The sequence below is a fragment of the Terrapene carolina genome, unplaced genomic scaffold (assembly GCF_002925995.2).
Source record: "Terrapene carolina triunguis isolate 2854851 unplaced genomic scaffold, T_m_triunguis-2.0 Scaffold419, whole genome shotgun sequence".
Lineage (NCBI taxonomy): Eukaryota > Metazoa > Chordata > Testudines > Emydidae > Terrapene > Terrapene triunguis.
The window spans coordinates 538,140-548,594 of record NW_020664770.1 but is presented as its reverse complement, the minus strand read 5'-3'; the positions used below and the strand labels follow the sequence as shown (position 1 = coordinate 548,594).

At 48.2% G+C, this 10,455-nt stretch overlaps 1 protein-coding gene across 1 annotated transcript in view; it reads right to left on the bottom strand.

Annotated features, from left to right (window-relative positions):
- Nucleotides 1–3,093: 3,093 nt before the first annotated feature.
- The window catches only part of LOC112123121 (L-amino-acid oxidase-like), a 13,263-nt gene continuing 5,901 nt past the window's right edge, over nucleotides 3,094–10,455 (bottom strand). Inside the window, exons 5-7 of the mRNA XM_026658224.2 lie at nucleotides 8,169–8,222; nucleotides 4,669–4,799; nucleotides 3,094–3,907 (exon numbers count right to left, since the gene is read on the bottom strand). Coding sequence (XP_026514009.1) covers nucleotides 3,094–3,907; nucleotides 4,669–4,799; nucleotides 8,169–8,222 — 999 coding nt within the window. The remainder of the gene's footprint in view (nucleotides 3,908–4,668; nucleotides 4,800–8,168; nucleotides 8,223–10,455) is intronic.

The following is a 10,455-nucleotide window of genomic DNA, read 5'->3' as shown; positions in this document are numbered from 1 at the left end:
AAAAAAAAAAAAAAAAAAAAAAAAAAAAAAAAAAAACCCTCCCTGACTTTGCAATCTGCGAAAAGGAAAAATGTGTCCTTTTAAAATCCTGAGGTCTGTGCCTCTGGTTCAAAATGATTCCACTGCTCTGCCACCATGTTAAGGCTAATTCCCCACTCTGGCACTTCGAGTGCAGAAGGAGGAGGCCCGCAAGGATTCTAAAAATTAAGACTGGCCATTCCAGTATACATGTATGTATATGTGATGGCAACTTTAGGGAAAAACTTACTCAGGTGAGTAACTTTAGACATAAATTTGCCCCGCTGAATTTATACGCATGCTCAGAAATGTTAGGATCATTGGGGCCATAACTTCATCTTGATACTTCTTTTGTATTTGGGTTGCAATATGATCAGGGTTCCAGCACATGTTGTGTGTTTCCCTCACTCATCTAATCCAAGATGAAGCTGTGGCCGGGCTTAAGCAAAACCTCATTTTTCAATGGAAAAAAAGGTGAGTTGACAAACTCTAGTTATAATTTGATGCCCCGACTTTGCTTTATGCAAGGTGTCAATGAAAAGCTCTGTTGGAGTTCCAAATTAATACTTATGGACATGCTGCAGCTACTTTTCGGCAGTCCTGCTGTACAAAATGGCTATAAACTCAGTGGATCTGGCCACAGAATCGTCCCCTGCATAGGAAACCCTCTCATAGTTCTAAGACACTCAAGCACAATCTTCAGCTCTTTTTCTCCCCCTACTGGCAGCAGCATGGCTGGGCAAAAAGGGGATGATCTCTACAACGCAGAGGTCTTTGAATGCCCCTGTGAGTCATTGCCAGCTGGGATAAGGCATAGCAGGTGTGATCCTTCTCTAGTTCACTCCATCACTGGCCTGGCAGAGAGAGGTCCCCCAGATGAGGGAGACAAAAAGCCACTTGTCCTAATCCCCTTCCAAGCTAAACTCAGGGCTTATCTACACCAATGCAGCTGTGTTGCTGCAGTGCTTCAGTGAAGATGCTACCTACGCTGATGAATAGGGTTCTTCCATCGGAGTAGGTAATCCACATCTTGGTCGACGGGAGAATTCTTCAATTGACCTAGAGTTGTCTACACTGGGGGTTAGGTTGGTTTAACTGCATCACTCAGGGATGTGGATTTTTCACACCCCTGAGCGAAGTAGTTATACTGACCCAATTTCCTAGTGCAGACCAGGCCTCAGACTCAGCCCAAGATCCAGCCTTTCAATAGATGGGGGCCTGCGTTACATGGTTGAGAACTGTGCGTTAAGAACAGCCCAAGGGCAGAGGGCAAGGGGGCGCCTAGATAGCTGGTAATGAATTTCAGCTGGCTTAATTAGATCAAGTGTACTCCAGTTCTTTAATGTCATGAATGGCATCTGATCAGTGTCATGCAAGTTGTCAGTTGAATGAGGGAAAAATTTAGACCTCAGTGTGTGGGGAAAAGGGGAGAACATCCTAAGAAGAACAATAGGTTATACATATTTCAGAGGTGAGTCAGAAACAGGAGCATAGAAAGCAATTAGTACAGGACTCAGAGAATGGAGAGCCAGACTTTTTAAAGAAGGTTAAATGAAATTGTTTGGTAAGTATAGAGAGAGAGGAAGAAAGTTCAGTAAGATGTAAACATTTGCACTGTAGCCTAGTGGACAGACATCATGACTCACAAGAGCTAGATTCTATTCCCGGCTCCCTCACCTCACATCCCAGTAACTCAGCGTCCCCATCTGTAACATGTGGTTAATAATACTTACCGGCTTTGAGATATATGTATGAAAACCACTTCATTAGAGCTAGGTATTAACAATTATTAATGAATGTAATTAGATTTATAAAATGTGGCTGTCCCACATTCTTTGAGCATATCTGTATTGAATTTTCTTGATTTTTCTCTATACTTACCATATATATATATATAAACTCAACTGATATTAAATGCTCTAAAACTTTGTTAATGTGCTCAGTGATACCTAGTAGCCTTCCGAAATGTGTTAAAACAAAAACGGATTAAGCTACAGTGAACTAACGCTACTTTACTTCTGAATGAGAGTGTCCACACAGTTGTTTAATGCATATTAATGGGCTTTAACATCATACCTGCAGTAACTTTGTCTTAACTTCCCGGTGTGGCTAGGCCGGAGATAATGTTAATGCACTGGGGAAGCAGCCAAAAGAGTCTGAGGTCACAGCACAACAGAGCATAGCAGTCTGCTGCTGGTTTAGGCAGTTTCTGCACCACCCCTCTGGGCTTCACCTAAAGTAACAATCTAGGGCCGGATTGTTTCATTGTGCTCTGTATCAAGCTTGTCTTATAATTAGATTGTAAGCTTTGCGGGGGAGTGTAATGATCCTCATTCAGAGTATGGTTGGAGAGCGTGGCCTACTGGTCATAGTCGCAACCCCAGACTGCCAAGGGGGTTGTGGGGAGGGGAGCCTGGGCTAGTCAACTCTGACCTAGGGCCATTTGGGATACCAGTAGCCTGGCACCCAAGGCTGCTTAAGGCTGTCCTCTCTGGGCCTCTTCCTCTCATTCCCACCCCTCCGGGGTCAGCTTAGTTCAAGGCCTTCCCCTGGTGGGGAAACCCAAACCACAATAAATAAAGGGAGTTACCAAAGTCCAAGGTCCACAGGATACTTCCCTTTCTGGTTGTCTCTGGGGCAGGTCCTCCCTATTCTCTGGAGGGCGATGGGGGCTTGCTTTGGGCACCTGTGTCAGAGTCTTAGGCTTCCCTCTGCTCTGTGCTGCTAGAGATGTGGGCTCACCTCCAGCTCTGCCACCCAAATAAGCTAATTCCTTGCCTTTTAATGCCTCCAGCAGATGGAGCATTTGCTGCAGGTGTGGCAGGGCGGGGCTGGCTGAGCCCAAAATAATCCCTTAGCTCCTTGTTGCCCAGTGTGGGGTTTGTACACCCCATCATAGGCAGGCACTCTCTTTTTTGTTCAGTGTTTTTGGAGTGACACTCACAGCGGGACACCTAGGCGCTACCACCAGCACAGCCACAACAATAATGATGCTCGATGATTAGCAGCGCAATTTTTAATTCCGCAGTCAGAATCCCCATGTGTTTGTACCTTCACCAAACACTCATAAATCCATTACAGTTCATTTTCTTTCAGCTCTTTCTGTTGCCACCTAGGTGATGCATTGATAGTGCCATGGATGTTCCTGGCTGCTCTCACAGCAGCTTTCATAGCCGTTTCGATCCAGGCATGAGGGTGAGCGGTGTATTCTCCTGCAAAATAGACCCTCCCTTCATTCTGAAATAAAGCTTTGGAGTAGTCGACAAACTGATATGGGGTTAATGAAACATATGCTCCCATCGAATATTTGTCCAGGCCCCATTTCTTGATCACATGTTTATCACAGATGTTCTGGATATAATTCTTGGGCATTTGGTGGATTTCTGCCAGGTCCTCCAGTACCACATCAACACACTTTTCATCACTAAGGGGAACGAAGAATTCAGCATCATCATCCCAAGTGTAGGAAGCCAAGATCACCCCCACTCCACTGGAGAAATTGTGGCTGGGGTAGTAGATGAATCTGGATGGGCGATCAGTGATTGACCTCCCATTATAGATTCCATCCTTCTCCCAAAACTTTTCCCTGCAGACCAAAAAAATCTTCACGTCCTTTGAGTAGTGGAGGGAGCGCAGGGCATGGGTCTTGTTGGAGGAAAGAGGTGGAGAAAATTTAATGAGCCGTGTGGCTTTTGCCGTGGTTGCGACAAGGACATAGTCAGCCGTCACTGAGGAGGGGAGCAATGTGCGTGGCCTGCGATAAAAAACTCTCACTTTTTCATTGTCGTGTAGTATCTTCACTGCTGTGGACTGAAATAGAATATCCCTGTGCATACCCTTGTAGAACGCCTCTGGAAGCTGATCGAATCCCCCCGTGATTTCATCAAAACTGAAAGAAAGGGAGCCGGGGGGGAGGGGGGGGGTTGGAGATGATGGTAGAAGAATTACAGCTTCTGTCAACAGTTCTCTGCGTAAATATCACAAAAATAATAAGCGGCTCTGTAAGGAGCTGCTTAGCTGAAGATATAATTTACCGCCCCGTCCCCTCTTCCTCCAGTGACTACTTCAATTCCGGCTTCTTTTATTACAGGCAAGTGCCAGGTCTGTGGTAGCTAAGGCTAAGACCAGCTTTCTGTTTAAAGCTTCACTCTTTGACGTGATCTAAATTCTGCATGATTACTAAGATCGCCTTAGAATTAGGTTTGCCTCATGGGAACTGGGTAGGATTAGTAATCCTAATTTGGGGTCATTTGACCAAAGGGTTCCCTTGATACCACAGAGTGATGTTCCAATATCACTATTACAGGTACTCTTAGTCGGAAATTAATTACTGAATTCCATAGGAACTCTCCCCATTAGAAGCCATAGATAGACACTTTCAGTAATGTACAACTCATCCCTTGTGAAAGTGTCCCCTGCCTTGTATAGCTAGAGAAATATAGTAGTGAACATCTGCCCTCTATGACAGTTCAGACCATCGGTGCCTACTTGAACGAAGGTAACTGGCCACACTGATAGATGGACGAGATACATCTATCTGCTTATCAACCTCATTGTATCAGAAGATGGATGGATAGATAGACAGATCCTACCATAGATACATGTTCTTCTCCATATAAAGCAAGTAATTAAAGATACTCTTCTTCTTACCCTTCTTTGAAAGCAATATCGTCCATGACAGAGTACAGAAAAGATATGTGGAAACTCCCATCTATATTCAGCAAGTCACCAATCATGTCAATGGCTCCTCTACTTAATTTTCCTTCTTTAATCAAATATTCCTGGTTGGGGAAGAGAAGAAGGGCAGAAAGTGCATGCATATCATATCCACATTGAAACATGACAGCTGAAGAGATGAACATAGGAATTATTCAGTACCCTTAAGGGTTAGCCAAAGGTCACACCCATAGGGACACAGAGACCCTTTGGCAAACAGTCCCCTGTTCTTTGCAAACATCTCTCAGCTCAGACCTGACAAACTGACTACACCAAACACATCTTACAAACTATTTATCTATGGAGAGTAACATGTAAGGTATCTGCAGAAAGCTCACAACTTGTCAAGATTCATAATCATGGTGGGATGTATGTATGGGTAATATTTAAGGAATAAAGTATTTATACTGAAAGTATGCTTGATGGACTTGGGGTAAAAATTAGTCACCAGGGGTACTGTGTCCCTCTGCTTTGAATGACAACTCATTCAAAGCAGAGGGACTTGTTCCCCTCCCCCAGTCAGCCAGGAGGTAATGCATGGTTCTTTTCCCTACCCTGGCCACATCCCAGAACAAATTAACAAAAAAGACCATTATAACAGCCAGGAGAATTCCCTGGCTAAGAATCAAGGCGAAAGACTGTTTCAGTGTAAATAAAGTGTCAGGGAAGGCATTCGGGATTCATTCACTGAGGAAACCCTTTAAGGCAGTGGTCCCCAAACTGTGGGGCATGCCCAGAGGGGGGCTTGATAGGGCCCAGACCAGCCCCCATTGGGGGCAGGGAAGGAACACCACCCAGCCCCACTCTGCCCCCATCTCTGCTCCAGCCCAGCCCTAACCCCAGCTGAGGCCCTGGCTTCGGCTTCTGGCCCCCAACCATGGCCCAGCCCTGGCCTCAGCCACGGACCACAGCCTGGCTCCCGGCTGCAGCTCAGCTCCCAACCATGGTCCCAGGTCTGGCGGTGGCTCCGCTCCTGGCCCTGGCCCCAGTCACAGCTCTGGCCCTGATCCCCAGCTCCCAGCCCCTGGTCCCACTCCTGGCCCTGGCTCCCGAAGGGGTGCAGACAGATTACATTATGGGTAAGGGGGAGCATGACATAAAAAGTTTGGGGACCACTGCCTTAAGGAGCAGGGGCCTTTCATGAATATTTTGATGCTGGTTCTGGTGAACCCAGCCAACTTTGCAACAGACTGAGCTTTGCAGGGGAAGCCTACTTTAGTATATTGGAAAGGTAACTATTGAGAAGGGTACACCCAGCTTTGTGTTTTATGCTTTTATGTTCTAGCCATTTGCTTCTATCACTTTCTCTCAATTCTAGTTAAATACTTATTCTTTCTGAAACAAGCCTTTCGTTCTGTTCTAAGTGCTCACAAGGGCTATGTGGTTTACAGGAGTGGTGGTTTAAAGTAAAACTGGTAAACTGAGGTACACTGCAGAGGATCTGGGATTTCTGTGAGTAGCCAGCGGCAGGGACTGGATATCACAGGGGAATGAGTCTCGGGGATTGGGTTCACATACTGTTAACCACCTGCAAGGCAAAGCTACGACTGGCACAGCCCAGAGGAGAGAGCTTGAGTGACTGGTGGTGTCAGGGATCTGCCACCCAGCTACCACAACAAAGAGTTCCTCGAGCTGGAGGCAGGGAGAAACAAAGTGACTTAAGCCTTGTCTTCACTACCGCGCTAAATCGGTGCTGCTGCCATTGATACAACGGCATCGATTTAGCGGGCCTGGTGAAGACACGATAAGTCAATGGGAGAGCGCTCTCCTGTCGACTTCAGTACTCCACCTCAATGAGAGGCGGAAGCTACGTTGATGGGAGTGTGTCTCCCATCAACATAGCGTGGCAAAGATCCGATAGAAGTCGATGTCATTTACGTCGACTTAAGTTACGGAACTTAACTAGCGTAACTTAGATCAACTTCCAGTGTTAGTGTAGAGAAGGCCTTAGAGTCCCGGGTGACTGGAACACCATTCCAAACATCAACTACCCTCCTGTGTGATTTGTCAGCTTCCTCATAACCAATCACTGGAGTAACGCTGATGATCCCATTCAGGACACAGGCCCTCATCCCTTTTGATTCATCACGTGAAATCCTGACTCCACTGAAATCAACTGGAGCTTTGTCATTGATTTCAGTGGGGCATGATTTAATTCAGAGTGTCCATAGCAAGATTTTATTGCCTTTGATTAAACAGCCATGGTCCAGGTCACACCTCCTACAGCACTGGTTCTCAACCAGGGGTACACGTATCCCTAAGGGAACGCAGCGGTCTCCAAGGGGGTACATCAACTCATGTAGATATTTACAACAGGCTACATAAAAAGCACTAGTGAAATCACTTACAGTACTTGTTGACTATGGGTCTCGTGCCAGTATTTAGCCTTAGATGGAGTTTACCACCAGCTTTGGGCTGCATTCCCAAGCAACCTGACTCCAAGAAGACCTGGTCCCGGTGCGCCGGGGGCCGCTACCGGCCTCACACTGTCCACGGACACCTCTTCAAGAGGGCGTGAAACTGTTAAGAGGTGCCCGTGGACACTGTGAGGCCGGTAGCAGCCCCCGGCGCGCTGGGACCAGGTCTTCTTGGAGTCGGGTTGCTTGGGAATGCAGCCCGAAGCTGGTGGTAAACTAGTGAAGTCAGTGCAAACTAAAATTTCATACAGAAAATGACTTGTTTATAGTGCTCTATATACTACAGACTGCAATGTACGTACAATATTTCTATTCCAGTTAATTCGTTTTATAATCAAATGGTAACAATGAGAAAGTCAGCAATTTTCCAGTAATAATGTGCTGTGACACATTTGTATTTTTAGATCTGATTTTGTAAGCAAGTGGTTTTTAGTGAGGTGAAACTTGGGGCATGCAAGAAAATCAGACTCCTGAAAGGGGCACAGTAGTCTGGAAAGGTTGAGAGCAACTGTCGTACAGAGTAAAAATAATGGTGGGCAGGTACACAGAGGAAAGATATCTCATTGAAATAACCATGGATGAGATGAGGACACATAGCTGGATGCCACTCAGAGACCCAGGGTGAGAAGAAGAGATGCCAAGTGGGTTACATAGGAATGGAGGAGGGTCCTGTCTTCACTACACAAATACAGGGCAGAGGGGAGCACAGAGACCATTTGCTTTCTACAGACCGATGTCTTGAGTAGGGAGAGGCAAAGAAGATGTGGATCCGTGGCCCTGCCTTCCCCCTTCCACAAAGCAGAACCCGGAGGACCACAGGGGAACGTATGCAAGGCCCCATGAGGCAAGTGTGTTTCCGCCACATAGCCAGGAGGTGTAGGAGGATTCAGATGTAATACCTCCTACCATGGACTGTGTGAACATGGCACAATCTGTCCCACAAGGAGTTGCATTAGCTGGTGTGAGGAAAGCTTTAGGAAATCAGGCACAAGATACTGGAATGCCATCTTCAATTACCTTGATGGAAAATGAGTCATATTTCTCTTTCAAAGCTCTGCAGTCTGTTGTCACCTGGGGAGCAACAAAGAAAACAGTCACTAGTTTCACAATCACAGCTCTACCTTTGCAGATTGGTTATTTTCCCTGTTTGCAATCATGTACTTACGGATGGTATCCTAGTGCATATGCCCAAGGAGGCAGGACATGAAATGACTGCTCAGGTGAAAGAGCTGTTAACAAGATCTTATTAATGGGGACATAGGCGCAGACTTCTCCTCTAGCTGGGGGGTGCTTGCCCCCCCCCCGCCCCAGGCCTTGCCCCCATTCCACCCCTTCCCCCAAGCCCCTGCCACTGCTCCGCCTGTTCCCACCCCTGCCCCACCTCTTTCCGCCCCCTTCCCTGAATGCGCCCCGTCACCACTCCTCCCCCTCCCTCCAGGAGCCTCCTGGATGCCGCAGAACAACTGTTCAAGGCAGGTGGGAGGCGCTGGGAGGGAGGGGGAGGACTTGATCAGCGGGGCTGCCAGTGGGCAGGAGGCACTGTGGGGAGGGGGGAGCTGGCTGCTGGTGCTATGCTAAGCACCAGCTAATTTTTCTACTTGGGTGCTCCAGCCCTGGAGCACCCACTGAGTCGGTGCCTATGAACAGGGATAAGGAGGGGAAATTTTTGTTTTCCTTTCCTGCAGTTCTCCAGCTGACTCAAGTTTCGCTCAGACTTTTTGAACAATAAAATCAATAGTTTAATGCAATGTCTACAGTAGCACTTTTGCTGGTCAAACTTTTGTCTGTCAGTGGTGTGAAAAAACACCCCTCCTGACCGATAAAAGTTTCACCAACAAAAGCACTGGTGTGGACAGCGCTATGTCAGTGGGAGAGCTCATTGGGGGTGGTTTCATTATGCCGATGGGAGAGCTCTCTCCTGCCGGCATAGAGCAGCTACACGGGAGACCTTACAGCAGCGCAGCTGCAGTGGTACAGCCGTGCTGCTGTAAGGTCCATCCTGTAGACATAGCCTAAAGGTAAAAAGAGAACCAAATTTTTCAAATGTATTTAGTTGTTTAAATAGGCAGATAGGCATCTACTGGCATTTTCAAAAAGCACCTAAGTGTCTTTAATCCCATTGAAATCCCATTGATCTTCTGGAAATATCACAAGAGGCTAGATTCACAAATGGATATAGACATTGCAGTGCTCCGTCTCTCGACACCTAACTTTTAGGTGCCTAGAAAATCACTGGGATTCACACAGTCACATTCTCAGGCTCCCTACACAATGAAGGGAGGAAGAAAGGTTAGGCACCTAAGAATGGGATCCACAAAAGGCAGCAGGCTGAGCCAGCTACACTGGCCAACGGGAGATGTCGAAGAGAGGGGTGTGTCCTAATCCCTACCCCTCCCAGGGAGTTCGACGCCTATCTCTGCTTGGGGATCTCAGCTGTGAAGCCTCTCCTGGAGTCAGGAGCCTAAGGCCTGTCTTGAAATCAACAGCACCAGCCTCATAGCTTTTCCCAGGGGTTTGGGTACTCACCGAGAATGTGGGAAACCTCTAGTGCAAGTCTTCCCTCTATCTGATCAGCAGTGGGGTTTTGAATAGGGGTCTGTTCCTCTCAGTTGAGATACTGGGCCCTCTCTGGTGACGCATTCACCCATGTGTATATTGGTAGGACTTCTGGGGCCATTTTCCATGGTTCTCTGTGCCATAGTAAGCTGAGCCACTCTATGATTCTTTCCCAAAACCTGTTTGTATTTCTGGGCTCCCGGGGCAGTGGCGTAGCCAGGTTCTAACATCAGGGGGAGTGAACACATAAAAAAAGGCGCCATTCCAACCCCTTCCCCAAATCCCCGGCCCCACCTCCTCCTGAGGCGTGCCGCATTTCCCCTACACCCCCCTCTCTCCCAGGCTTTCGCGTGGCAAGCCTGGGAGGGAGGGGGGAGCAGCAGCGCACTCAGGGGTGGAGGAGACAGAGCGGAGATGAGCTGGGGCAGGAGGGTGCGAGGAGGGCCGCCCACGCCGCAGCAGGTAACCGGGGGAGGGGGTGGGAGGAGCGCAGGGGAACTGCTCCCTGCCCCAGTTCACCTCCGCTCTGCCTCCGCCTCCGCCTTCTCCCTGGGCCTGAGCGCGAAGCCACTGCACTGCTTCTCTGCCCTCCCAGGCTTGCCTGCGAACAGCTGATTCGCGGGAAGCTGGGGAGGGGCGGAGAAGCAGAGCGGGGCTGTGGTGCGTTCAGAGGTGGAGGCGGAGCGGAGGTGAGCTGGGGCGGGAGGGGCTGCCCGCAGCAGGTAACCCGGGGGGGCACACAGGGGAA